Source organism: Drosophila subpulchrella, chromosome 2R, assembly GCF_014743375.2.
Source record: "Drosophila subpulchrella strain 33 F10 #4 breed RU33 chromosome 2R, RU_Dsub_v1.1 Primary Assembly, whole genome shotgun sequence".
Classification (NCBI taxonomy): domain Eukaryota; kingdom Metazoa; phylum Arthropoda; class Insecta; order Diptera; family Drosophilidae; genus Drosophila; species Drosophila subpulchrella.
The window spans coordinates 7,760,208-7,786,157 of record NC_050611.1 but is presented as its reverse complement, the minus strand read 5'-3'; the positions used below and the strand labels follow the sequence as shown (position 1 = coordinate 7,786,157).

The window sequence follows — 25,950 nt, the reverse complement described above, 5'->3', positions numbered from 1 at the left end:
TCGAAAGCTTGGCAAAAAAGCTAACGAATGTTGAATACCCTTTTTTAAGAAATATTTTTAAATCCCACCCTTTCTAAAAATAAAAACAAATTAGTTTGTTATACCGTATAATACATTTATTTATGTATCTGTAGTACCCTATTGTTAATGTATATTTGTTAAATATATTTATAAAAAACAAAGATATAGTTTATTAAGTAATTTATAATTCTAAATGATTTTATTTCTTTAGAGTAAGGCCTTGTATTTAACCTAACAAAAAATCGTCCAAAAACCAAAAAGTTCATATAAAAAAAACGTCCCAAAATTTTTAGGACGTTTTTTTCATATACAATTTTTGGTTTTGGACGACTTTTTGTTAGGTTGAATATTAGGCCTAATTAATTAAAATAGAAAACTAACAATAAAAACAATATATTTTTATCAATTTATCTTTCGATTTTGGATTTCCGTCATGGAAAACTTTGTTATCTTTTTTTGTCTGTTTCTTCTGTATTTGATATATGTATGTATATACTCTATACCTATGTACAACATATATTCAAATCCAAATTGAAGAAAACCCATAAAGGGATAGATTTCTCCAATGGCCTTGACCCTCGCTGCGTCTCGATTATCCTATTAAATGTATGTTTACGATGTCTAACTGCCCACCCATTCGTCACCTACGAATTGTGCACATACCCTTTTCCATAATAGGAAACCATTAGCAGTGTCCTTGAACCACTATGTAAATGATAAGATGTAAGAAAATAAGGATCTGTATGCAAATGGGCATAAAGAAGGGTTTCTTTCTAAGATCGTCTAATGCAGTACTAGTATTTACAGTACTAGGTATAAAGTTAAAATATGTTAACTAAGGACTTAAACTTAAACATGCTACTCCACGCTATATGATCTTTATTACTACATAAAACTGATGATTTGCATACCAATTAGTTTCAGTGAGTGCGCGCCTTCATTGCCAACGGAAGAAATTAGGTTCAAGGACAAATGCGATTGTTTTTATAAATGGGTTAGCAAAGGGAAGGATGCAAATGTAGGCGGCGTGTGCATTTCAAATGGCCGATCGTTAAGGACTCACAATGGAAAAGCAAATAATGAAAGGATAGCAACTTATTGGGGATCAAGGTGAAATGTTTTGGTATACAAAAACCAAGGCGATATTTTTCATTTAGTGAAATAGTTCAATGGTTAGATTTTATACATATGTACAGTGGTCGGCATAAGTATTTTGACAAAATAAAAGTTAAGTATACTCATAACTTGAATTTACTTCTTGTAAACTATAGGCATCAATGGAAAGGTAATTTCAATGCCGTTTGAATGATACAATACATTTCTTTACCCATTCAGTACTTATTGAAAAGGACGAATTTGTGTAAATCAACTTTGAAATTAAAAAAAAAAACTTTTTTCCTCGTCTTGAAAACTTAAATTTTTTGATGCAAAAAGTTTCTTCAAACAAAAATAATAGTAACTGCAAAAAGAATTTTTCAAATATCATTTTGCTTATATTTTTTATGAATTTTTGAAAATGCTTAAAAACAGGCATTTGAGCCATATTTTTGTCTTTTTCATACAAATTTTTTCCGACATTGTCACTTTCAAAAAATCATAAAAAATATAAGCAAAATGATATTTGAAAAATTCTTTTTGCAGTTACTATTATTTTTGTTTGAAGAAACTTTTTGCATCAAAAAATTTAAGTTTTCAAGACGAGGAAAAAAGTTTTTTTTTTTAATTTCAAAGTTGATTTACACAAATTCGTCCTTTTCAATAAGTACTGAATGGGTAAAGAAATGTATTGTATCATTCAAACGGCATTGAAATTACCTTTCCATTGATGCCTATAGTTTACAAGAAGTAAATTCAAGTTATGAGTATACTTAACTTTTATTTTGTCAAAATACTTATGCCGACCACTGTATTTAAAAAAAATCTCGTAATATGAATACATATACATATGTATACATATCTGTTATTTTAAAAATGGAATTGAACTTATTTGCATAAAATTTAAATGGCTAAACTTTAAACAATTTTTATGTGGATTTAAATTTTTATTGTGAATATTAAAACAAATGGAGTTTTTGATAAAAATTGTACACATCAATTATATTTCTACTATTACGATTCTTAAAGTTTTTTTAAAATATGTACATATGTATATGGTGTTTAGTGAAAGCTCTAGTATTGGCGGGATATTATTTAGATTTTATTTTGATACGAAATTAGCGGTAAAGTTAAAAAAATAGGTCAGTTCTCACTTTTTTAATACCAAAATGCATATTTTTATATGGAACATTGGATAACCTGGTAAAAGCTCAGTTTTGGATTAAATAAATAGATTACATGTAGTTTCAAAGCTCTCCATAAACTAACCAAACTAACTGCAAAAATAGGCAATTTTTCACTTCTCTTTTATAACGAAACTCAATTTTCGTATGAATATTGGATAACCTGGTGAAAGCTCAGTTTTGGCGGGAAATATCCGGAGGCGGCTGAACTGGCGGCTCTCTCTCTCTCGGAACACACTTCATTGACATACTGTAGGTAGCCGACGGTTGTTGTTGCTGGCGGGCGGCAGAGGCGTCGGCAGCGATCTCTCGGCGAAAAGAGCATTTGGAAAAGGCCGCACAGCGCACAGTCAAAAAAAAAGGCTCCGAGTGAACGGACGTGCGCGCGCGCAAACTGAAAGTGGAAAAGCAAGGCAAAAGCAGAGGGCAGAAGCTGAAATCGAAAATCGAAAGAGAGGCAAGAGATCGGATCTCCCACTCGCTCGCACTCGCGGTCGCGCTCGCGCCAGAAAAAGTTTTACCAATCAAGTTTTTTATTTCGCAATAAAACAAAAAGAAAAAAAAACAAAACTTCAACCTAGTTAAAGTTAATGTTGCTGTTGTAGTTGTAGTTGTAGCTGTGGCTGTGCTGTTGTAGTGAACTTTTGTGAGTGTGCGCCTGCTGTCTGTGAGCCTTTGGCATTGTGTTGGTGGATATTTCTTGCGTTGCGTCGCAGAGCAAAAGAAGAGGAAGAAGAAGCAGCGGCAGCAGCAGCGGAAAAAGCCAAAGAGAAATTTGAAAATCCGCTCCTGCGAAAATATACAGGATACAGGCCAAAATATAAACAAAACATGAGTATGATCAATGAAAGCGAAAGTTTTTAGTGAGCATTATGCCCCATACAGCCGATCGCAGGGAATAAGCGATCAGAACAGAAAGTGCAAAAGTGAGTGACTATCTTCGTCCTGGGATTAACTAACTGCTGAACAACCAACTTAATGAAAGAGGTAAGCGCCAGCTATGTAAATTGTAACCAAGTAAGCTTTTCCGAGATTTTCAACATCTCTGGCGCATTGCAACATCGCTGAGATAAAAAGTTGGGCTTTCGGTTTTGGGTCTTTTTGTTGTGCACGATACGTGTTTTTAACTCTTTGTGCACCTAAGCACACAAAGCAGCAGCCAAGGTCAGAAACTAACTTAATAGTGGTAGAGAAAACAGAAAACAGAAAAGCAGAAAACTGAAAACATTCCAAGCTCGGTTTGGATCGTATCGTATCGTATTGGTATTGTATCGTATCCAAAAACTTCGCTTCGAAGCTTCGGTTCGTGGCGATCCAATCTTCGTCGTCATGAAGTGAACATCATTAGCAGTAGCAGTACAACACCAGCAACAACAACAACAACTGGAGACAAGAAAGGCTTAGTGACCTTCATCGCGTGCTTTTGTCTGCGTAATACTCCCCGTGTGTCTGTGCGATCGTATGCATGTCATGAAATTTGAAGACATACATTAGCGCGCACGCACACACGCATTGGACCAACTTAACTGCTTTCCAATAAGAGTGAAGGTGAAAAAGCACACGCACACACATGCACCCATACAGTTACACGGCGATCGCGCAGATGTTACAAAATATGCTGTTAGCAGGGACATGGGCGTAGATAGCCCATCAAGAGGGTTTTTGGTTGAAGGGGGTTTTAAACTGGTTAACTTCCATGTATTACATTGGAAAGGGATCTTTGGCTAAGACCCCCCTTTTCCAACTCCCCTGCTTAGACTTGTGAAAGCTTTGATTTCTTCGAATTACACAAATTCTAAAACGCAGATCCAAGATGTAATGTACAAAGCTGACACATTACAAACCCCCAAGCAAACCCAAAACCTCTTTCCTATCTTTCTCCGTATCGCCCAGCTTATGGAGTTATGTAATTCAAATTTGGGTCACTTTTACGAGTGTAGCATTTACAACAAGTACGAAAGACGGCGGCTCTTGCCTGGCGACTCTTTGCCATTTTCCCTCGCTTCTTTTTAGCAAGAGAGCTTTCGTGAAAGGGGAAAGAGAGCGGGTGAGAGCGAGAAAGAAAGAGAATGCGGGAGAGCGACAGAGAGGGAGGAAAAACGGGTTTGCCCGCTCCCTTTTGTTTTTTAACTTTTTACCTTTTACGAGCTTATAATAATACTTTCAAAACCCCCGTAGCTTTCTCTTTTGAGGTCTTCGATCCGATACGATCCGTTCAGTTCCATTTCCAGTTCCAGTTCCCGTTCCCGTTCTCTTCCACTTGGAAATAGACACATGTGCTTTATATTCGTAAACACTCACGCAATCTGCAATCCCACACAGACAATCGAACATACATATATGTGCAGAGGGGAAAGAGTAATTGTAAAACTACATTTACATTACATGGGAACGATGACGACGACAAAAATCGGAAAGTGTGGAAATACACAAACGATTGCGTTCTCCGTCTATATGTCCATATGTCTGAATGTCTGTGTCTGTTTTGTTGTTTAGCTTTATACCCCGATCTTTAGACATACAGACGAATACAAGCATAGAGAGGAGAAAAGCTTTTTGTGAAAGGTGATTTTATGCGCGCATTGTGAGTTAGCGCGTTTTGTTGTGTCTCGCTCCTCCTCCTCTCGATCGCCTTTGCCTTGTCTGCTTTGTCCCTTTCATTCTCATTTCCAGTTTGCCAGTGTGTGTGTGTGTGTGTGGTGTGTGGGTCTCGCGAAGAGAGTAGAAATGTTGAGAAATCCATATCCCTTCTTCAATTTAAGGAATTATTACCATGAACTTTCACCTTTTCATTGTCTTTAATGTTGTAATGATCTTTAGTCATGCTCTGTTCGCAACCGATTGCGAAATCCCCTGGAAAACTTGTAGAAAGTGAATGGCCCTGATTCGTGGAAGCATAAATTATCCATACACGTACACTTTACATGTGTGTGGATGTTCTGTCAATACCGTTTTGGAATTTATCTAGCGTTAGAATGAGCACACCAGATCCCCAGATCCCCCCCCACTCCAGTGCAAAAACGATCCATGTTCAGCTTTCGCTTCCCATTCCCATGAAAAATACAACATTCCCATTTCCATTCTCTTGCTCTCCGCCAAGCCAGTCATTCAAGTTTTATTGAAAGTGAACGTTTCGTTTCGTCTCCATGCAAAAAGAGTGGTGGAGCCAAAGGGGGGGAAGCAGCGGAGCGTAACAAAAAGCAAGACTATCTTTCTGAAGTCTTTTTTTTCGAGATCTGCTGCTGCTGCTGCTGCTGAACTTTAGCTTCGCTTTTTGGTTTATTATTTTTTGTGGGGCCATGCAGACACACTCACTCACACAGGCGCAGCCTAAAAGAGCTTACAAGCCATGCTCTTGCACAATACAATAATGGTGGCCCCCCAATAAACCCACACTTGCAAAAGCCCCACTGCACTACACTCACACAGAAGCGAGCAGACCTTACACAGATACAATCGGGTACACGGAAAGAAAAGAGGAGGTCGATATTAAAGAGATAGGTACGGACACTATTTTAACAGGAAGTTTAAACGGGGCAAGTTTGAGTTTCCGTAATATTGAATTATTTTCATTATACATACTTTCTCTGTAAAGAAGTCACATTGATTAAAAAGCCTTCGAAACAAAAACTTCTATGCAAAAATATTTTATGTGGAGATGTTCATTTCGCAGGCTGTTTTGATTGAAGTGATTACTATGTTTATGTTTATGTTTAAATAAGGAATATACGGAATAATCATAGTTTAAAATCATAGTCTTAAATAATATATTCAGGCAATGTATTAATAATAGACAAAATTTCTACATAGCCATCGATTTTGAACCCAGGCTTTTAAACCTAACAACCATACCAATAATAATATCAACAACAAAGCTAGAGATGATAATATAAAATATATATATTTAAAAATATTGTTATGACATGACATTAAATCAATATAAAATTTAAAAATTCTATCTAAATCAAATTTTTTATATGATACCTTATCACATTTTCTTTGTGTGTACACCGATACAATCGCACAGGCCAGCGAATTTCAGTGTAACAATTTCATCGCATAAAAGAAACAACAACAGCAACATACATCACAGCGGGAAAGCTTTTTTGGAGGCAACACCGCCAACAACAACAAAAGAAAAACAACCACATAGCGGAGCTCTATGAAGTGAAGCTTTCATCTTTTCCAACAAGACACACACACTCTCGCAAACATGACGATTGTGGGTTGCAGTATTACAAAAACAACAAGTACAGAAAAACCTAAAAACCTGATTAGTAAACATTTACTATTGCTTTATGGGAAGTTTGTTAATGCCAGCAGCACATAGACACACTCGCACATTCGCATGCTGAAATTCCAGTAATGTGTCGCATTAAACCGTTATGGAAAGCACTTTCGAATCTTTCCACGATCCTTTTTCTAACACAAAGCGTTGTGTGTGTGTTTGTGTGCGTGTATGACACAATCGTTGGAAAGAGGAAGGTAGACAGAGAGAAAGAGAGGGCGACACTTTCGGTGAAAGGCGGATTGTGTAATATGCCAAAGTAAAAGAAAAGTAACAGACTCAGATGCAGACTTCCCATTCAAAACTTTCTATTTCACTGGCTTTACTTTTACCACATGCTCCACATGCATTCGTAAATACCCAAACAAGAGCTATACGGTTTAACTTCTATTACCCGAACTTCCGTAAGTCGGATATTATAACGCCCATAACTCTTTAAACTCCCATTTGGCTTTACGCCTGCGCAAAAGCTGCAGTTTATAAGATATCTTTCTCGGAGTACAAAAAAGATTTTAAATCATCTTAAAAAAGAAGGATCTTTCCCTATAATGTTATTCCTTTAAACTAATTTAATATGAAATTTTAATGGATTGCGTTTAAGAACGTTACCATGAACACCAGAGTACGAGTGTATTTTTTTTGGAAAATATTTTTTAAGGAACTTAAGAAACAGATCATAAACTTTATATTGAATGTTTAACAAGTTTCTCTTGTTGATGCTTATCAGTTACAAAAGTTCCCTTACTTAATGCAATTGACATCATTTTTATAATTAAACTTGACCTAGGTCATTATATGCTACGAAATGGAATATATAACACGTACAAAATTCAGTTGATTTATACTATTTTGTCCCTTGAAGCTTACTTCTATAGTTGGGATCCTCATTTTTTATAGAGAACTAGAGAATTTATATTGTTGCTTATGTGGGACTCTGTGCAATTTGACACCCATGATCTGGGCCAAAGAAATAGCAGAAATCTAACAATCCCCGGAATATTTGCTCTTCCACTTGCAGTTTCAAAGAATGTTGATGTTGCAATACAGCAAGCATGGCGAGTGCATACTCAAAGAAATCGGAGCAGCCTTCAGAGGGGAGCACCCTGCCGACCTGACCATCGTCTGCGAGAACAAAGTGAAGCTACACGCCCACAAGTTGGTCCTGGCGGCCGCCAGTCCGCTGATAAGGTAACCATTTTGAGTCGGAGCCTTTAAATTTAATTAATTCCTTGTGCATTCATTCCGAAGGAACCTGCTGGAGGACACCCACCTGAGCGACTGCTCCACCACCGTGTACTTCCCCGACGTGAACGCCACCTACTTCAAGTTCCTGCTGGACTTCCTGTACTCCGGTCAGACGTGCATCACCTCGCGAGATGTGAACTACCTGCACGATCTGCTGCTGCTGCTGCAGATCAAGTCGGACAGTTGGAAGACCACCGATTCCGCCTATCTGAGCAGCAAGTGCGGCAGTCTGCGGGAGCGGACGGACAGGCGGAAGCAGCAGTACACCAGCCCGCAGAATCTGGAGCCGGATCAGACGCTCAAGTACGAGGTGGACAGCGTGGATGAGTCGCGCAATGCGGCTGACTTTTCATCCGCCTTCAACTCCGGCGACAATTGCGAGAGTGCGCCGGAATGCGAACGGAGTGGTGGCGGCGGCGGCGGCCACGTCAACAAGGAGGAGGACGACGACGACTGCACCCACAAGGACAACAAGAGCGACAAAGAAGACACGGACGAAATCGTAAATCTCTCGAATGCCCCGCCCAGCGGCACCAGCGGCAGCAACAGCAACATCAGCACCAGCAGCAACCACCAGCAGCAGCACCACCACCACCACAATAACAACAATAATAATAACAACAACAACAGCAGTTCAACTATAAATCCCGTCAACCTTTCACTCGACCTTCGGACCAAAAGCGAGAACTCAGCGAGCAGAGCCCTGGGCTCCGGATCCGACCACAGCGGCATCGATCTGGCAGTTACTGCGAGCGAGAGCACGAAGCGCAAGGGCCTGTTCTTCGACTCGCACAAGGATGTGATGAAGCCGCTGTCGGATGGCTCGGATATCAACAGCTCGCCGGAGAACTATGTGGTAACGCCGCACCGAAAGCGGCGACCCGGATTCCACAACACGCAGAGCGACAACCAGCCGTTCACCTCGTATCCACACAGTCTGCTAGAGGAACTGCGCCTGGCCAAGTCGACGACATCGCCCGTTTCGGGCTTTGGATCGGAAAAGAACATGCTGGCGCATTTGGAGGACGGAGCCCTTAACGGGGACACCCTGACGCCGGACAGGAAGCATCTGCTGGAGGCGCAGCGCAATCGAGCCCAGAGCCCCGAGATGCCGATGCACCTGGGACCGCAGTTCGTGTACCAGTGGCAGTCCAACCAGAATGCCGCCATGTCCGCAATGCCCAATCTGCAGTCGCGACTCTCTAGTCTGTCGCACATTAGCCTAAATCTGGATCATCCGGAGGGGCGCAGTGGGTCAGCCTCCGGGTCCGGATCGAACCTGGCCGGCAGCAACACGCACGCCTCCTCGGTGCGGGAGTATCGATGCGAGTACTGTGGCAAACAGTTTGGCATGTCCTGGAACCTCAAGACCCATCTGCGCGTCCATACTGGCGAGAAGCCGTTCGCCTGCCGCCTTTGCGTGGCCATGTTCAAGCAGAAGGCCCACCTGTTGAAGCACCTGTGCTCGGTGCACCGGAACGTCATCACCACCACGAACGGGGCGGACACGGAGAACCGATACAGCTGCTGCTTCTGCTCCATGTGCTTCGAATCGGTCCAGGAGCTCGTCCGTCACCTGTCCGGCCACCACAACAACCTGCTGCTGACCAAGAATCTGCGCGAATAGTGTCCCGGGCATCGGCATCCGCAACCGCATCCGAGAGTATCCCATCTGTCCGATCCGATCCACTGCGATCCGAGGCGATCCGCCGGACGGACAATTGCAAAGAGACCTGAATTTTAAATAGTAGCAGTAGCAGATTTAATTGCCTATTGTATAAATATGTAAAATCTAAATTTAAATCATAAGTATACCAACGCAACACATTCACGCGACTCTGCTCGATCATTTTTCACCCAACGCCAACGGCCTGGAGCTCCACATCCTCGATCCGGTGGCCACTCACGTTGTTTTCTCATTTAAGTTTTATTCGACATCCAACCCCAAAACCCCCAGCAAAAGCACCCACTACCACTTCCACTCCCACTATGACCCCCAATTCTTTTTTAAGCGGCTGGTCCATTCACAGTGGAGCACTTATTTGTAAGCATATGTTTATACGCAAGGTATTTTAATTTCTATTGTATTTCCAACCCGTTTTACATGAACTTCATTACCTAAACCTACATTTTTTATAGTTTTTGATACACTCTTTCGTGTTAAGATTTTACATATTCCCTCCTAAAATCGCCAATTAAAGTGTGTAAAGTGTACAGTATAATTTCGCAAGCTCGTAATAAAATCAGAAAAGCATTTCCGTTTTGTTTATACTCTTTCAGACATTTTTAGAAATATATTTTATGTTAAACCGACGCTGTGATATGTGTGAAATTTAATATGGGAAGATGATTGTTTGCATGAGTGGTTCGCTTTTGTTTGGATTCGGCTAACTTTTGTGGGTGCTCTCAATTATATTATTTGTTGAATGTCTTATATATGTATCTTACCTTGGTTTATGCAAAACTTGGGTTTTTCACTAAAGGTGAGGTTTAAAAAAGTCACGTCATAAAAAAATAATATTAAATGTCAGTTACATTTACTTTTCAGGTTTCACTTTAATTTTGGCGACTTGAAAATCCGTTACTGTTTTGGTATTTTATTGGTATTTTCTCCAGTTTTGGTATTTTTGTAAGCCTGAGTTGGCATCCCCAGTCGTAAAGTTTGCAATTGATAATCTTTTAATGTTTTATAATACTAATTACAAAAAGTAACAATTTAAATTTAAAATAAATGTAAAAACTTTTTTGCTTTGAATTTCTTTGATTTCCAACTTTTTTAAAAAATGATTTACAAAGTGGCTAAATTTCAATCCCCAAATGAATAGTGGACATTGCATAACAAACTATTAACTGGATTAATCTATATTTTAAGTGACTTTTTAGATGGTTAACTTTCTAAGCCAAGTAATGTGTGCAGGAAACCACCGATTTGGACCGTTTTCAAACGCCCTCTTCGAAAAGTAACGACTTTTGGCGCTCAAGTGGCGCTGTCATCGAAACGTGATTGCAACCGAGGCGACGGTTATAGATAATATTCGCACTGCTGGTTGCTGAAGTATAACAAAACAAGGAGCCAACTGGTCAGACCATCGAATGCGTATTTTCGACTGCGGACGATTTCGAGTCGCTCGGAGTTAACGTTAACTGTTATTTTTAGTTAAAAATTGCATCCGATAAGTCGGGAACGCGAGTTAGAATCCGCGACTATGTGGTGTATAAAGACGAGCATCCAAAAGATAGGAATCTGAAACTGAATCTGAAGAATCGGGCGAAGAACTCAACTCCGGATCGAAAATCAACATAACATACACACATCCAAACCAATACCACTGCAACATATATGCACACAATCGCAATCAGATTCAGTTTGCTAACGGTAGTTCAGTGATTGTGGGAAAGGGATAGCCAGCGAGGAGAAAGGATAACGGAGACGGAGAAGGATGGCATTGCCGAAGAAGATTAAATGTTTTAAATATTTGGTTTACAGTTATGTGGTGCTCCTAGCGGTAAGTTGCATTGGTATTTGTCCATCCGAACGGGGGCATAAATACATGCTTGTCAAATTACATAAGATTAAATTACACGAACATATGTATCTGTATGCGTGGGCCTGAAGATTTCAAAACATGAATTTTATTTCTTCAAAGAAATCATAAAAAAGTACATTAGCATATTGTTTTTCGCCTGACAATGTGTATTAATCCATTCACGAAAGTATGTCAAATCCATACGTCAAGTGATGTAGACAACACTATTGATACATATTCCCCAGTGCACTTCTACATCCCTTTGTGTACAATGTACATACATTGTACATACATAAATCATACATCGCTGACAGGATATAGACTCGCGTTTTTAGTCCCGACTTGGAGTGACCTTGAGCTACTTAAAGCTGCGCCTAAGTATGTATATAATTTGTATATGCCCACTTACACACACACATGCGTGCACATAAGGCTCCTTGGCATGTGACGTCAAAAGGGAGTAGACCCCATCACCTATACTATATAGTACATCCCGAATACACACAGTGCAGTTAAAGCTCCATCCAAGGACACGACACCGAAAGTGCGGGCCTTGAGATGGTAACCATCTGCCTGTGATAACAGCAACCTGGCGATTTCTCTCCTTTCCTTATCGTAGCTAACTGGAGCTGCGCAGATATTCTTGGGCACATCCCTGCTCTGGGGACACTCGGTCTACTATGGAATTGTGCAGAACAAGTTGTGGGCCCCGGCCGCGATCCTCCTTTGCCTGGGACCCGTCACCTTCATCCTCTGCTGGATGGGCTGCCAGGCCACCAATCAACGGAAGCGCTGCCTCCTGGGAATGGTATGGGTATATCTGAATAATACTTTGGGTCTCTAGTAATGCATATCCTCTTGAAACATAAACAGTTTGCTGCCCTTTTGGTCGCCTGCATCTGTGTTCAGTTCATCATCTGCGGCTGGTCCCTGGCCATGAGGGAGAATCTGCCAACCTCCGTAGAGATCTTCATCGACGACTCCTTTGTCGAGTTTCTTGACAAGTTTTCGCGCACCAAGGTGGATAACCTACATTTGTGGAATCGGATGCAATCGCAGGTGAGTTTGAAAGTTGAGACTTACAAAGGCATTCAAATACTGTGGAAAATCACATCCTTACCAAAAATCAGATAACTATGTCACTTGTTGTCTACCTAAATCCATACCTAATGGATCTGTGATACTAAATCTTATCTTAATTTTCTGTTTTGATGGCCTAAATAAATACCCTCGTATAAACCCACTTAGTTGCAATGCTGCGGCGTGGACGGACCTCTCGATTACCGCCGACTTTCGCTACCCTGGTCCTGCTGCTCGCGTCCTGAGCACGCCTACGAGTCAGCATGTGATACCCACTACAAGCGCGGATGCCTGGCCGTCGTATCGGAGCAGATCAGGAACCGTCTGCTGATCACCGCCTTTGGAGCTGCCATTATAGCCATTTTCCAGGTGAGACTCCACGAAATTCTCTCGAGATCCTTGGAACTTACGAAGAATTATCTCTTACAGAGCCTGGGAATCTTCTGTGCTGTCCACCTGACCATTCTGTTCGGCAAGAACGACAACACCCATCCCATTAACATGAACAGGAAAAAGAAACAGCAGCAGTTCTTGCCCCTAACTATACAAGACAAGAGGCACGACATGCCCTCGCCCATCAATCTATCCCCTTCAGCACCCGGGCAGCGGGTTTTAAAAACTGCTCTGCCCTCGGCCATGCACAAATGACAGACGATTAGCTTTTAAGATTGCAAAAAAAAATTTATGGAAACTCCAAAGAAAAAGTATAAAAAAAATGTTGTAAACTGAGATGGAATGAATATAACTGTGACCCTCAATGTTACGTTATGGTAATTTTAAACAATTTAACGTTCGAGAAAAGAAACAACATTTGAATTTGGATTAACTCTCCAGTAGTTTAATTAAAGCTTAAAAACAATTGGATCTAACTTGTTTCTGGCCACATGGGGGTCAAGGGTCAAGGGTTAAGCATTGTGCGTAATATTTGGGGGCACATAGAAGGTGTCGGCTGCCTTGGGCTTCTTCTTCTTGCCGAGCCAGCGCTTGGGATAGTATACCTTCTTCTTGTAGATCTGAATGTCGATGTCGTCTCTGTTTTCGAAGAACCAGAGATTCTGGCGCTTCGACTCCAGTTCGCTGAGCGTCTTCTGAATGCTGGCCCTACGCTCCTCCAAGCTTTGGGCTTCCAATTGGTACTGAACGGCACTCTCGAACTTCTTAGCCCATTCCTGATAGGACTCACCGTATTCGGCCAGGAGTTTGGGTTCAAACTTCTGGGCACTGGATTTGACGCTATTCTCCAGAAGCGTTTGAATGGCATTCGATTTGGTACTCTTCTCGAGGGTTTCTTGCAGGGATTTAAGCAACTCTTCGGATCCCTCTAATTTCAGGCTCTCAACTACACTTTGGGCAGCGGTCAGAGTTTCCTTGTGGAGAGCAGCTTGGTTCTTGGCCAGAAAACTGGAGGCCTCTGCTACCTGACCGGATATGACATAGCCAAGTAGGGCAATGTTCTGCTTCAGCTCTTTCAAGGACCCTTCGCCGGAACCCAATCGAATCATGGCTCGACCCAGTTTCTTTTCCTCGGTGTTTTCGCTGGCATCGTCGGGATAATTGCGAATGAACTTCACACGAACCTTTTCCTGGTAAATAAAAGTTAGAATCAGTTAGAATTGGAGTTGCAATGGATAGTCGAATTTGGTTAAAGAATAAGAACTGGATCATTACATTAGATTACAGTATTTAGGTAAAAGCATTTGAAGGGAATGTATATTTCATTTAAAACATAACTACGAGTTTAAGACAATGCTTTTAAGGACCAGGATAAAAATTACCAGTAAAGGAAACCATTTTCAAAAGAATAACTTATAGATCCTAATAGCATATTATGAAATATCTGTTAACAAAGCCTTCAACTCAACAAAAAATTCAATTTCAGATGTACCGAATATGACTTTCACACCAGTTTATCTTACCACTTCGGCATTTTTGGCAGGAGGTTGAACTTGAGAGGACTCAAAGGGCTTGAAGTCCTTGGCAAAGGACCAAAACGACTGGAGGGCCAGGGACTCGATCAACTGGTTGTTGCATAAGCCCCTGTCCACGAGAATAGTGGCCACCTGGGCCGATTCCACGGCGTGGCCATTGTTAAGAAGGAAATCCATCAGAAAGCAGCCGGAGAACTGGTCCACGAACAGGCCGTACTTGGTGGGACTACGCAGCACCGATATCGCCTCCTGCGGATTGGTGGAGTCCAGCAATTGCTTGACCAGAACACTTGGGAGTAGGGGCACCAAACTCGCCTCCTTTTGCTTTCTGCAGGAGTAAACCGATTAGTTGTGGCTATTGTTCTGATATTATCCATACCCACCTGAGCTTGAGCAGGCGATCCACCAGGTCCATGGGACGATTATCCGGATTGACAAACAGATCCAAGTCTATATTTGTTACAGCATGACTGCTACTAGCGGCGAATTTCGCTGGTCCCTCGTTCGCCAACTTGTTGAATTCCGCGGAGAAGTAGGACACCAGTCTTCTGGGTGGAATTGCGCAGGAAATCCTCGATCGCAACATGGTTAAATTTAATTTTTAATTCATAAAGTGCTATAACCAAGCCGATTAACAAATAACATGCAGCTGGCCAGAGGAACAACAAAATCCCTAGCGCCTTCTCAAAATAATACCGCATTTGCCGGTATTTTTATTTTTGAAAACATTAAGGGTGTTTTGTGCATTTGATTTGCTTCTCGTAGCAACGGTGGATGTGGAACACATGAAATTAAATTGAATTAATTGTAGTGTTTTAATAATACCCAATAATCAGGCTGTCACAGAAAATTGTTCCAGACAAATGTTAAATGTCGGTGTCACATAAATGTTTATCAACATTAAACATAGTTTCTCTTCTTCTTTAAAGTATAAGTACATTTTTAATCTTGAAATTGAATTGTTTAAAATAAATGGCTTCCAAAGTCGAAGAATACTTAAGTAATAGTATTTAACTATGTAACTGCATACGTTTGATGACGGTGGAATTCGGAAAGAACAATCAGAAATTTTTGTAATTTTAAAACCAAAATAAATTTCCATAAAATACATGAATTCATGAATTTGTCGCCAAATAAAATGAGCAAAATTGGTTTTTAGCGGTTTGAGCGTTTGTGGGCGAGGCACTCCGATGAAACAAACTCGCGCTACTCAGTAAGCCCAAGAATCTGCATGCCTTATCTCCACATTTTAGCTCTTATAGTTTCCGAAATCTCAGCGTTTATACAGACTAGGCTAGATCGACTCGATCCTAAACTAATTTAAGCAATTTGCATATTCTTGGATATTTTTTCAGGACAATACCTTCTTATATGGGCAAAAAGTATTTTTCTGTTTTTTTTTCGGTATATTCCTTCGTGTTTCGCTGCAATTGAAAGATGTGAAGCTGGTAGTCAAATAAATCAATCGTATTTTTTTCGCATGCGAAATGCTTTGAAAGGCTCAAAGTCAGCCTTAGCACTGCGGCTTGAAACATGTTTTATTAGCTTCAAAGCGTAGTAGAGAATTGCCCAAATATACTTCATAGGGTCGGAAACGCTTCCTTCTACCTGCTACATATTTTCCGAAGAATCTAACAATTTTATTAAATCGACCTTAACAGCGCAAAAATGTTCATTGCATATTAATACTAATAGTTCATAAGATCTGACCAACAGAAAAATGTCATTATAAAAGTAATCGGTGTTATCATATTGTACTCGTATTAAGGGATGAAACAGAAATCTCTTCGGGTGGAATTTATGGGGAAATTCAATTGATGCTCATAAAAAGTCTGTCCGAGAGGTATGTAAGTCACCCCAGAGTATACAAAATAAACAAGGAAGATCGCTGTAGTCGAGTGCTTCGACTATCACATACCCGTTACTCCGCTACAGGGAGTGCAAGGGAGATGGAAGTGTGCATGCAGCAAATCGACTTCGTGCGATATGGCAAAGCGCCGTCTAGCTGCGAGAACCATCCTTGGTCATGTGAGCGTCAGACAGAATTTAGAGTTTTGGGTGATTTGTGAGCGTTAGAGTGGGCGTGACACTTTTCTGAAATCAATTTGCGCTGCGCAATCTTTTGAATCTGCATGCTTAATCTAAACTTTCTAGCTTTTATAGTTTCCGAGATCACAGCGTTCATACGGACGAACTGACGGACGGAATTGGCCATACGAACTCGTCTAGTGATCGTGATCAAGAATATACATATATACTTTATAGGGTCGGAACCTATCTTATACCTGTTACATACTTTCCAACGAATTAAGTATTATTTCACGAGTAACCGGTATACGAGAAGTGGAAAGAAATGTTATGATCTTTGGATATGGTATATTCTAATAAGAAAGACAAATTCGGCTGGTTAATTGAAATTCAAGAACGTTTGACCCAGAATCTTACCTGTTGCAATTCTATAACGCAGTTTATATGTAACAAGGCGAAGAATACCGACAATTGACTTATTATACGCTTTAATACCGATTCAACCCACTTTCCGCCCGATAATAGGATAACAATTCGCACTTGAAGGGCGTGTTATGCGGTACTGTAAACATTGTCCTTTCAACCCCCATTAAGATGATTGTTTTCCTTTCCACGGGATTAGACCAGCTGAGCCCACAGAAACCAGTTGAGCCATATGATATCATTTTCGGTTACCAGAAAAGGAGAAATAGTGTTACACAGATCTTATTTATTTAACGCAAATTTGCTCCAAAATAGTTAGTAAAAATAATATCAAAATAATTGTTTTCATCAAAATGTATACTAATATTTACATAGATATTAGTTGATTTTATATTTGATCGTATAAGCATTTCATTTGACGGGCATTTTGAGGCCCCTTGAGAGATGGACCTAAGTATTTGGAGCCGGCTACGGGATTCTTTCGGCTATCCATTTTAATGGACTTGTCTTTCATTATGTAAATGGCATGTCTCTCCTGCTTACGAAATTTTGCTCGTCTGTTTTGGAACCAAACCTAAAATATAAAGAATGAAAATATGCACAAAGTTTAGATTTTGGCTTTAGAATTTGTGAAGCAGATTAATCCCAAAGTGTAATAGATATACAATTTTTGCAAAGATTTTCACGAAAACTCTAACGTTAGTGTTGAAAAAATTACTGTTTTCAAGCATCTTCGAAACATAAAAGAAAGCATGCAAGCACATTCGTTCTAAAATTTTTTAAAAACCAAAACCGTATCTCAAACAATTTTAAGATTATCTTAAGGGACTTTTCAACAAAAGTAGGGTTATTTTTGGACTTTGTCTCAAGTATATCAGGCTTGAACATATGAAAAGAAGGGAATTCTTGTATTTTAAGTAAATCAATAAATAAGTTAATTATAAATATTTGAAGTTTAAAGGTAAGGTAATCCTTACAATAGAAAGAGATGGTACTATTTTACCAGCTCATACGGGAATTTAACTATTCTTTATTAAAACTTTTTTTACTAGACAATTAAATATGTACTACATTACATCTTGTTTTATTTTTTTTATACCTGTACTCGGGCTTCGGTCAAATGTAGTTTTGATGCAATCTCTTCTCTAGTATAGATATCTGGATAATGGGTCTCTAAAAAGATTTTTTCTAGCTCGTTCAGTTGATTTGAAGTAAAAGTGGTACGAATCCTTCTCTGTTTTGATTTATCAGTAAGACTCAATCCGTCGTCTCCATAGGACTTCAAATGGAAATCTAAGGATAGGCGAAAATTGGACATACAATAAAGATGTTTTAAGAAACACTATTGGTAAAGATTTATTTTAAACAAAAAACAAAAAGGATTTTTTATTTTATGTGAAGATTTTACCCGAGTTATAAGAGGCAATGTTATGGGTTCCGGGATAAAATTCCGAAACAGTGGTGATTTTGGAAAATAGTAAGCTCGATTCCTGGTTTAAAGAACTCCTGATGGCAGTCTCGTTCGCACATAGCTTATAGCTGGAGTCAATCATTAGATTATAGTGATTCATGTGATTGGCCACGGACAGTCCCCCATTGGCACTATTATTATAAAACTCGGAGTTCGCGTTGTATAAACAATCCTTGTCGAAGTTCGCCTTGTTGATAAATGAAAATTCCATCGCATCAGAAGATTTATACACACACAGCACTTGATTGAAAATTTTACGGCCCGTTAATGAGTCATCCGGTAATAAAACACATAGTTATAGATAAAGTCTCGCGGAAACACACAATTTTTAACTGCCCTTGAATAAATAAGCTTCGATTACGATTGTATCAACTACAGTTTGTTGGATGTTCATGTTGGGTGAAAAAGGATGCTGCACTTGTCTCGGGAGAAAGGGACGGAAAATTTCATTCGTTTCCGCGTTTGGAGGCGGTGCTAACGAGCTCCACTCGACATAAGGGTGGAAATCGGACTTTCCGGCGCGTGTCAAGCACTGCGGCAAAACATTGTGTCCTTTGCCCATTTACTTTTAAAAATATATCAAAAAAGTATTACTAACTTTATATATTTCAGTGATGTATCATAGTTTCTTGCCTCATATCTTTCTGTCGCTGCAGAATCCTCTTTAAGCCTGTACTATTCTTAATATCTAATTATATCCTTAGGCAGTCATCTGAAAACTTTTTTTTAAGTGCACCAACTTTCACAGGCCTCAAAAAGCAACACTCAGAAGATTAAATTGGCTTATCAGCCAACAATGAATTTGGAATGTTCTCTCCTCTAACTCAAAAGGACAAACATCCCTAGGAACATACTAAAACTATTTGAGATACAAATCCTTAATAATATAAAACCAACACAGCTGGAACTTTTTAAATAATTATAAAATATAAATAAAAAGCTTTCTTTAATCTGACCAAGAACAAAAATAGGAAAGAGTATCCTGGAGTGTACTATCGCTTTTATAGCCACGAAACAATTTGATAAAACAAATGGTGTTGTACCTAACACAATGAATAAGAGACACCTTACTATATTTTCGTGTTCATAATATTAGGCTGATTGAAACATTGTTTTTAAGCATTTGCAGGATGCAACCCCAAATTTCGGAAACAATTATTTGCTTTGCGGATTATTTCGATTAGTTAATTTCAGTAAGCAGAGTCTTAACTAATTTTTATTTACTTTATGCTGAAGTTCATTTTGCTACACCCTAATTCTGAGTGGGAACTGGTATACGATAGAGATTTTCTTTGGTCGTGTTGTTAATCATGTTACTTAAATCTTTTAGGAAAATATTAAATGGTAAATAAAAAAATACTGATGATATGAAAAAAAGGAAATGATAAAGTTTCTAAAATACACTGGTCGGCATATGTATTTTGACAAAACAAAAGTTAAATATACGCATAACTTGAATTTACTTCTTGTAAACTATAGGCACCAATGGAAAGGTAATTTAAATGCCGTTTCAATAATACAATACATTTCTTAACCCATTCAGTATTTATTGAAAAGGGCGAATTTGTGTAAACATCTACTTTTAAACTTTTTTCCTTGACTTGAAAACTTAAATTTTTTGATGCAAAAAGTTTCTTCAAACAAAAATAATAGTAACTGCAAAAAGAATTTTTCAAAAATCATTTTGCTTATATTTTTTATGATTTTTTGAAGGTGACAATGTCGGAAAAAATTTGAATGAAAAAGAGAAAAATATGGCTCAAATGCATGTATTTAAGCATTTTCAAAAAATCAGTAAAAATATAAGAAAAATGATTTTTGAAAAATTCTTTTTGCATTTACTTATATTTTTGTTTGAAGAAACTTTTTGCATCAAAAAATTTAAGTTTTCAAGTCGAGGAAAAAAGTTTGAAAAAAATATTTAAAAGTTGATTTACACAAATTCGTCTTTTTCAATAAGTACTGAATGGGTTAAGAAATGTATTGTATCATTCAAACGGCATTTAAATTACCTTTCCATTGATGCCAAAGTTAACAAGAAGTAAGTTCAAATTATGAGTACATTTAACTTTTGTTTTGTCAAAATACCTATGCCGACCACTGTAGGTATAATTTCTGAAATTAAAAGGATCTTTCGTTTGATTTTTAGGGAAAATCACAAACGCTCAAAGTGTACACATTTTTTGGCGATTATTATTCTTGATCTCACGTTCAGAGGTCAGATCTGTAGGTTCAGACTATAAATAATTGAAAGTTATACTTTTATGTTACCAAACACCATTGAAAACAATAGAAAAATGCGCTTATCAGCTTTCTCGTATTGTACCCACACATTTGCATGGTACAGTGAAGTCTTTTTTCTTGTCATAATCAACGGGATGGAACGAGAGCCTTTAGAAAAATTGCTGTCTTGATGTAGGTAAGTTTGTTTAAGAAACCAACAAGAACAAGGAAGAACGCTATAGTCGAGTACCTCGACTATCAGATACCCGTTACTCAGCTAAAAGGACCAAAGGAAAATGGAGATATGCAGCAAAGCGAGGTTGAAATGCGCCACCTACCGGCGGTAGACAGATTTAAGCGTTGTGGGCGTTAGAGTGGGCGTGGCAAAGTTTTTTTTGGATCAATCGATAGGTATTGACAAGACCAATACATTTCAGTTAAAATTTTTTATCTAGCATGAATATTGTGGGCGCCACAGGCTTGGGCGGTTTGTGGGCGTTAGAGTGGGCGTGGCATATTCGCGTGACACACTTGCGCTGCGCTCAAGCCTACGGAATCTAAATCTGAAATCCCATTTCTCTATCTTTGATATTTACCGAGATACCTGCGTTCATATTTACGATTTTTTGAAGTTTGTGGGCGGTTTGTGGGCGTTCAAGTGGGCGTGGCAAACTTTTTTTTGGGTCAATCGATAGGTATTGATGAGAACAATACATTTCAGTTAAAATTTTTATTCTAGCATGAAAACTGTAGGAGCCTCAGTTTTGGGCGGTTTGTGGGCGTTAGAGTGGGCGTGGCACTCTGCTGAAACAAACTTGCGCTGCGTAAGAAGCTCAGGAATCTGCACGCCTAATCTCAATAGCCTAGCTCTTATAGTTTCCAAGATCTCAGCGTTCATCCGGACGGACAGACAGACGGACAGACGGACAGACGGACATGGCTAGATCGACTCGGCTAGTGATCCTGATCAAGAATATATATACTTTATGGGGTCGGAAACGCTTCCTTCTGCCTGTTACATACTTTCCGACGAATCTAATATACCCTTTTACTCTACGAGTAACGGGTATAAAAATAAGTATACATATATGTATTTACATTATACATAAAATTGGTTTTAGTCTTCTGCACCTAAAAGTTATAAAAGTATATTGTCTCAATAGCGATAAGGAATTTGACAATTTATTGTTCGTGACTTTGGGATTTTCATTTTCTATAATAAATTTAAATCAGTTGGAATAGCTACATCGAGAGTAAAAGACGCTTATACTCGCATTCACTTTTGCTTAGGTTATTTTACACAGATAGTGAATAGTAGAAATATATCGTTATGGGCTCTTTTTTTTTGCTTGTTATTCTTGCAATAGGATTATTTCCGACAGGTAAAAATTAAGTGTTTGGCGATTTATTAATTACTTATTGTTTCGGTACAAAATCGATCTCATACTTAATTTATTTAATTCAGATGCCCTAAGCAATCCTGAATATGATATGGCTGACATTAAGCTTGTGTACCTTCGTCGGAATATGGATAAGATGAAACCAACGATTTTGGAATGCGATTATGATATTGAAGATAATCCCCCGTATCTTGTTTTAAATTGGTTTAAAGATGACGAAATTGTATTCCACTGGATCCAAGGATATCATCCACTTACCACCGTAAGACAAAATGTGTAAAAGAATTGGACAGATTTTTAATTTACTTTTATGGCAGCGTAATTTTAAGAACAGTATTAACACTTCCTATGTGAGTTCTGAGGATCCTTATAAAAAGTACAGCGCCTTGGCCCTCATTAATTCTACGATAAGAACGACTGGAAAATACAAGTGCGAGGTTCAGACCGCGTCAAATATATTCTTCAGGTACCATAGGGTACAGGTTATCGACCTGAGTAACTATTCCTTAGACCTCTTCCACAATAACATTCCCAACGGAACGCAGCTGGAGTGTGTCCTGACCAACATGTACCCCAGGCCCATTCTGAGGATTCTGTAAGCAATTATCATTTATTTGAGTTATACGTTCTCTATTTGTGTTCTTACCTTCAGATCTATAAATGGGGACGTTATTAAAGAAGAGTCTAACGTACTGGAAAACGAGGATGGTTCTTTCAATGCCACTGCCGTTGTGGATGTAAATGAGACCAGAACTAGATCGTATTCGTGTCAGGTTTTCTTTCAGCAAGAAATCCAAAAAGTTTATTCTCTAACATTTAATCAGAACTAAGAAAAGGGTTTTCAATTACGCGATTCTATTTACACATTCGCATGGTAGAGTGAAGGCTTTTATCTTTTGGTAATCAACCAGATGGAACAAGTACCTTAGCCTTTACAAAACAAGATAGATGCTTACTTTGGCAACCCGAAGTTTATATTCCCTTTGCAGATCGTTCTTATGGTAGAAACTACTATTTAAAAAATGTTTAAATATATTATGTAAAAATCAACGATGATTAATATAATTCCTATTATTTTCCCATTACACTACAATAATTTCTTTGCGATTTTTATTTAAGTTAAATTTAATGTTCTAATATATTGAAAAATGGATATTCCGAAAAATAGATGCCAAAATATACATTTTGTTTTTTAAATATTTTTTGTCTATGGGAACTTGAAGACATAATTGTCCATTCCGAAATTCAGACCGAAAGCTTTAAAACTAGACTAGTTTCCGTACAAACGGACGGACAAACGGGCATGGTTAGATCGACTCTTCTAGTTTCCTTCACTGCGTTGCAAACTTCTAACTGAAATCATAAAACGTTCTGCAAGGGTTTAAAAAGCACTTTAGTATACACTTTTTGCCGTTTAACATAGCACAAATGGATACACCTCAAACTAGACGAAACTCAACGCATATCATTAAAAGGAAAATAAAAAACGACAGCGCACACAACATTTTTAGTTTTACCTGCGCAACAACAAATTTCCATAAGGATTAGTTTATGATTATTACTTAAACCTACCCATGCCGTTTTTGTATATTAAAAAATATTTCAATATCATTTAACATGGTATCTAAGAAAACCTTATGCTATAATTTCTATACGATTAAAGGAATGTAAATGATCGTTATTGCCATGGAGACATAATATTTTAGGTTTGTAACGTTACTACAGCCCTTCCACTTTTTCTGGGGTAAAGAAAACGAAAAAGTACCTTAAGGACTTGGTTCAACACCCTGTCAGCAATGGCATGTCCTTTAACGGTCAGAAAGTGGACTGTCCCTAGTTGTAGGAGTGGGCCAAAGTTAAAGACAAACCGAGCCACCAACTGGTTTTCAAATAGTCAACGGCAGCTAGGAGCAGCGGAGAGTATCGAAGCGGAAAGGTTTTCCAACCCCCACACATGCAGGGCTATTACTGCGCCAGCTGCACAGCGATCTCCCCAAAGGCGAACCCAAACCCGAACCCACTAGCACATGTCCATATGAATATCTTTCTCCGAGAGTACAAGTGGCACGGGCTACAATGCTACGTTCCGAAGATCGTGTGCCAGAGAGGAAGTGCCGGCATTATCTCGGCTAAATTCGAATATGTATGGTTACGCTGGGTGGTTTTGGCCAACAGCTCTCGGTTCTCAATCGGCCAAAGCCATTCAGTTGCTATAGTTATACCATGCAGAGCGGACGATTGAGTTAGGATCGGTTGTGAATGTCTGATCTGCCGCAGTGATATATATGAGGAAGTGTAAATAGACAGTTATGAATCCCCTACTCATTGTCATTCTTGCAATTGGATTGTTTCAGAAAGGTACAGCCCAATCCTGTGCCGGTGTAACGAGTATTCAGCATTGGCAAACTATTTTTAAATTAAGAAATGAAATCATTTCATCGGGAAAAATAAAGCGAATACAGCGAATGTCCGTCGTACAAACCTTGAGAAAAATAATGACAAATCGGATATCTATAAATACGAACGTATAGCTAAACACTGTTTTCAGTTAACATGTGCACTGCAACGGAATATAAACAACAGTCTACTGTGGGATTCGAATATCCTTTTGCTTTTGGATTAATAATAAAATAAAGGATGTTAAGTGAATTTATTATATGTAGGAAAAAAATATGAAGTGGTTTTTGGCGAGAAAGTGTGCATACCAAAAATATTCCAAAACATTTTATATTTTTAAAATCAATGTGTAAAACTGAACCTGTCCAGCGAAACTTACTTTATAAAATAGAACTCGACGGATTTTGGCACACATGACAAACTACCAAATGAAAAATGTTAAAATTGTCTTGCTTTGTTTGTTATTAGTTTCTATTTTTAAACAATATAGGCATCTGTTCACTCGCGTTTTTGCTTCTCGTAAATATAAGCTTTTTCGCCAAAATTAATACAGATATACAGCTATATATTTTGTGTACAAGCGGTGGAAAATGTGTTTTGGATTTGCCTATATAATATTCCAAACATTTCCGAGTATTCTGTAATTTTGCGACCTTGTTTTTCAAAAAGCTTTTCAGTTTGAATGAGAGTTTGGAAAAAGTAAAATTGTTTTTCTTCAGATGCGCTATGCCGTACCGTAAAAAACAGGGCAGAGGATAAAATTATTGTTCTTCAAAATGACGAAATGGAGCCTACAATTTTGGACTGTGATTATGAAGTCGAGGAAAATTCAACGTCTGTCATCGTAAAATGGTACAGAAATAATGATTCGTTATATCAGTGGATTCTTGGGAGTCCCCCGCATGCTATCGTAAGTGATTTATAAAATATATAGAATTTCGAATAATAATTGTTTTTATTACAGCCCAAGTTTAGTGACGAAATAGACATAACCTATGAGGGTTCCACGGAGCCAAGAAAGCAATACAGCTCTTTGGCACTTATAAACCCTTCGATCAACACAACTGGAAATTACAAGTGTGATGTTCAGACCAGTTCAAATAGGTACACTGTTTTCCAGAGAGTTCAGGTTATAGATATACGAAACTACACGTTGGAATTGTCCCACAAGACTGTACACAACGAAACCCAGCTGAATTGCACCGTGACGAATGTCTATCCCAAGCCGACTATCACGATCATGTAAGGATATGCCTACCAGTCGGCTAAACCATTTGTATTTATCCAAGTTATTATCTGCAGTTCAAATGACCAAGATGTCGTTAAGAGGGAGCCCAATCTGTATGAGGACGAGGATGGCTACTTCGATGGCAGTGCCATTGTGGCGACGTATGACAGTGATGATGATCCCGACGCCTATCAGTGCGTGGTTTCATTCGATGGATACGAGAAGAACTTGACCACTGTGGCCACATCAGCATCGGCGGGAATTAGTCACGTCGATTCCAACCTGTGGCTGTTTTGTTTTCTGTACTACTTCCTCTCCAAGCTGAAGGTGTTAATCTAAATAAAAACGTTGTTATTTATTGTTACTAAAATTATTTTTATTGAATTCTGTTTGCCATTCAACTATCTTTTTT

The 25,950-nt window shown here is 38.8% G+C and overlaps 6 protein-coding genes across 7 annotated transcripts; 4 read left to right on the top strand and 2 right to left on the bottom strand.

Moving 5' to 3' along the window:
* Nucleotides 1–2,657: 2,657 nt before the first annotated feature.
* Nucleotides 2,658–10,087, top strand: LOC119549700 (transcription factor Ken). The gene is made up of 3 exons (XM_037857924.1): nt 2,658–3,287; nt 7,607–7,776; nt 7,837–10,087. Exons 1-3 carry the CDS (start codon nt 3,279–3,281, stop codon nt 9,458–9,460), a joined length of 1,803 nt encoding a protein of 600 aa, XP_037713852.1. The 5' UTR covers nt 2,658–3,278; the 3' UTR covers nt 9,461–10,087.
* Nucleotides 10,088–10,901: 814 nt separating this feature from the next.
* Nucleotides 10,902–13,266, top strand: LOC119551058 (23 kDa integral membrane protein). Its single transcript, XM_037860179.1, has 5 exons — nt 10,902–11,339; nt 11,980–12,168; nt 12,234–12,419; nt 12,609–12,809; nt 12,870–13,266. Exons 1-5 carry the CDS (start codon nt 11,274–11,276, stop codon nt 13,086–13,088), a joined length of 861 nt encoding a protein of 286 aa, XP_037716107.1. The 5' UTR covers nt 10,902–11,273; the 3' UTR covers nt 13,089–13,266.
* On the bottom strand, nt 13,257–15,032 carry LOC119551057. The gene is made up of 3 exons (XM_037860178.1): nt 14,752–15,032; nt 14,357–14,696; nt 13,257–14,023 (listed from the first exon to the last, which is right to left on the bottom strand). Exons 1-3 carry the CDS (start codon nt 14,952–14,954, stop codon nt 13,346–13,348), a joined length of 1,221 nt encoding a protein of 406 aa, XP_037716106.1. The 5' UTR covers nt 14,955–15,032; the 3' UTR covers nt 13,257–13,345.
* Nucleotides 15,033–17,207: 2,175 nt separating this feature from the next.
* LOC119551186 (paired mesoderm homeobox protein 2B) lies at nt 17,208–18,626 on the bottom strand. Its single transcript, XM_037860387.1, has 3 exons — nt 18,228–18,626; nt 17,919–18,112; nt 17,208–17,393 (listed from the first exon to the last, which is right to left on the bottom strand). Exons 1-3 carry the CDS (start codon nt 18,499–18,501, stop codon nt 17,208–17,210), a joined length of 654 nt encoding a protein of 217 aa, XP_037716315.1. The 5' UTR covers nt 18,502–18,626.
* A 1,976-nt stretch (nt 18,627–20,602) lies between these two features.
* LOC119550848 (butyrophilin subfamily 2 member A1-like) lies at nt 20,603–22,768 on the top strand. 2 transcript variants are annotated; one of them, XM_037859816.1, is made up of 4 exons: nt 20,603–20,709; nt 21,979–22,175; nt 22,231–22,508; nt 22,566–22,768. In XM_037859816.1, the coding sequence occupies exons 2-4, from the start codon at nt 22,005–22,007 to the stop codon at nt 22,741–22,743; spliced, it is 627 nt and encodes a 208-aa protein (XP_037715744.1). In that variant the 5' UTR covers nt 20,603–20,709; nt 21,979–22,004; the 3' UTR covers nt 22,744–22,768. The 2 variants fall into 2 exon arrangements, with proteins under 2 accessions (XP_037715744.1, XP_037715742.1); XM_037859814.1 differs by lacking the exon at nt 20,603–20,709 and adding an exon at nt 21,759–21,895.
* A 1,344-nt stretch (nt 22,769–24,112) lies between these two features.
* Nucleotides 24,113–25,911, top strand: LOC119551161. The gene is made up of 4 exons (XM_037860357.1): nt 24,113–24,271; nt 25,030–25,220; nt 25,275–25,552; nt 25,613–25,911. Exons 1-4 carry the CDS (start codon nt 24,223–24,225, stop codon nt 25,875–25,877), a joined length of 783 nt encoding a protein of 260 aa, XP_037716285.1. The 5' UTR covers nt 24,113–24,222; the 3' UTR covers nt 25,878–25,911.
* The last annotated feature ends 39 nt before the right edge of the window (nt 25,912–25,950 follow it).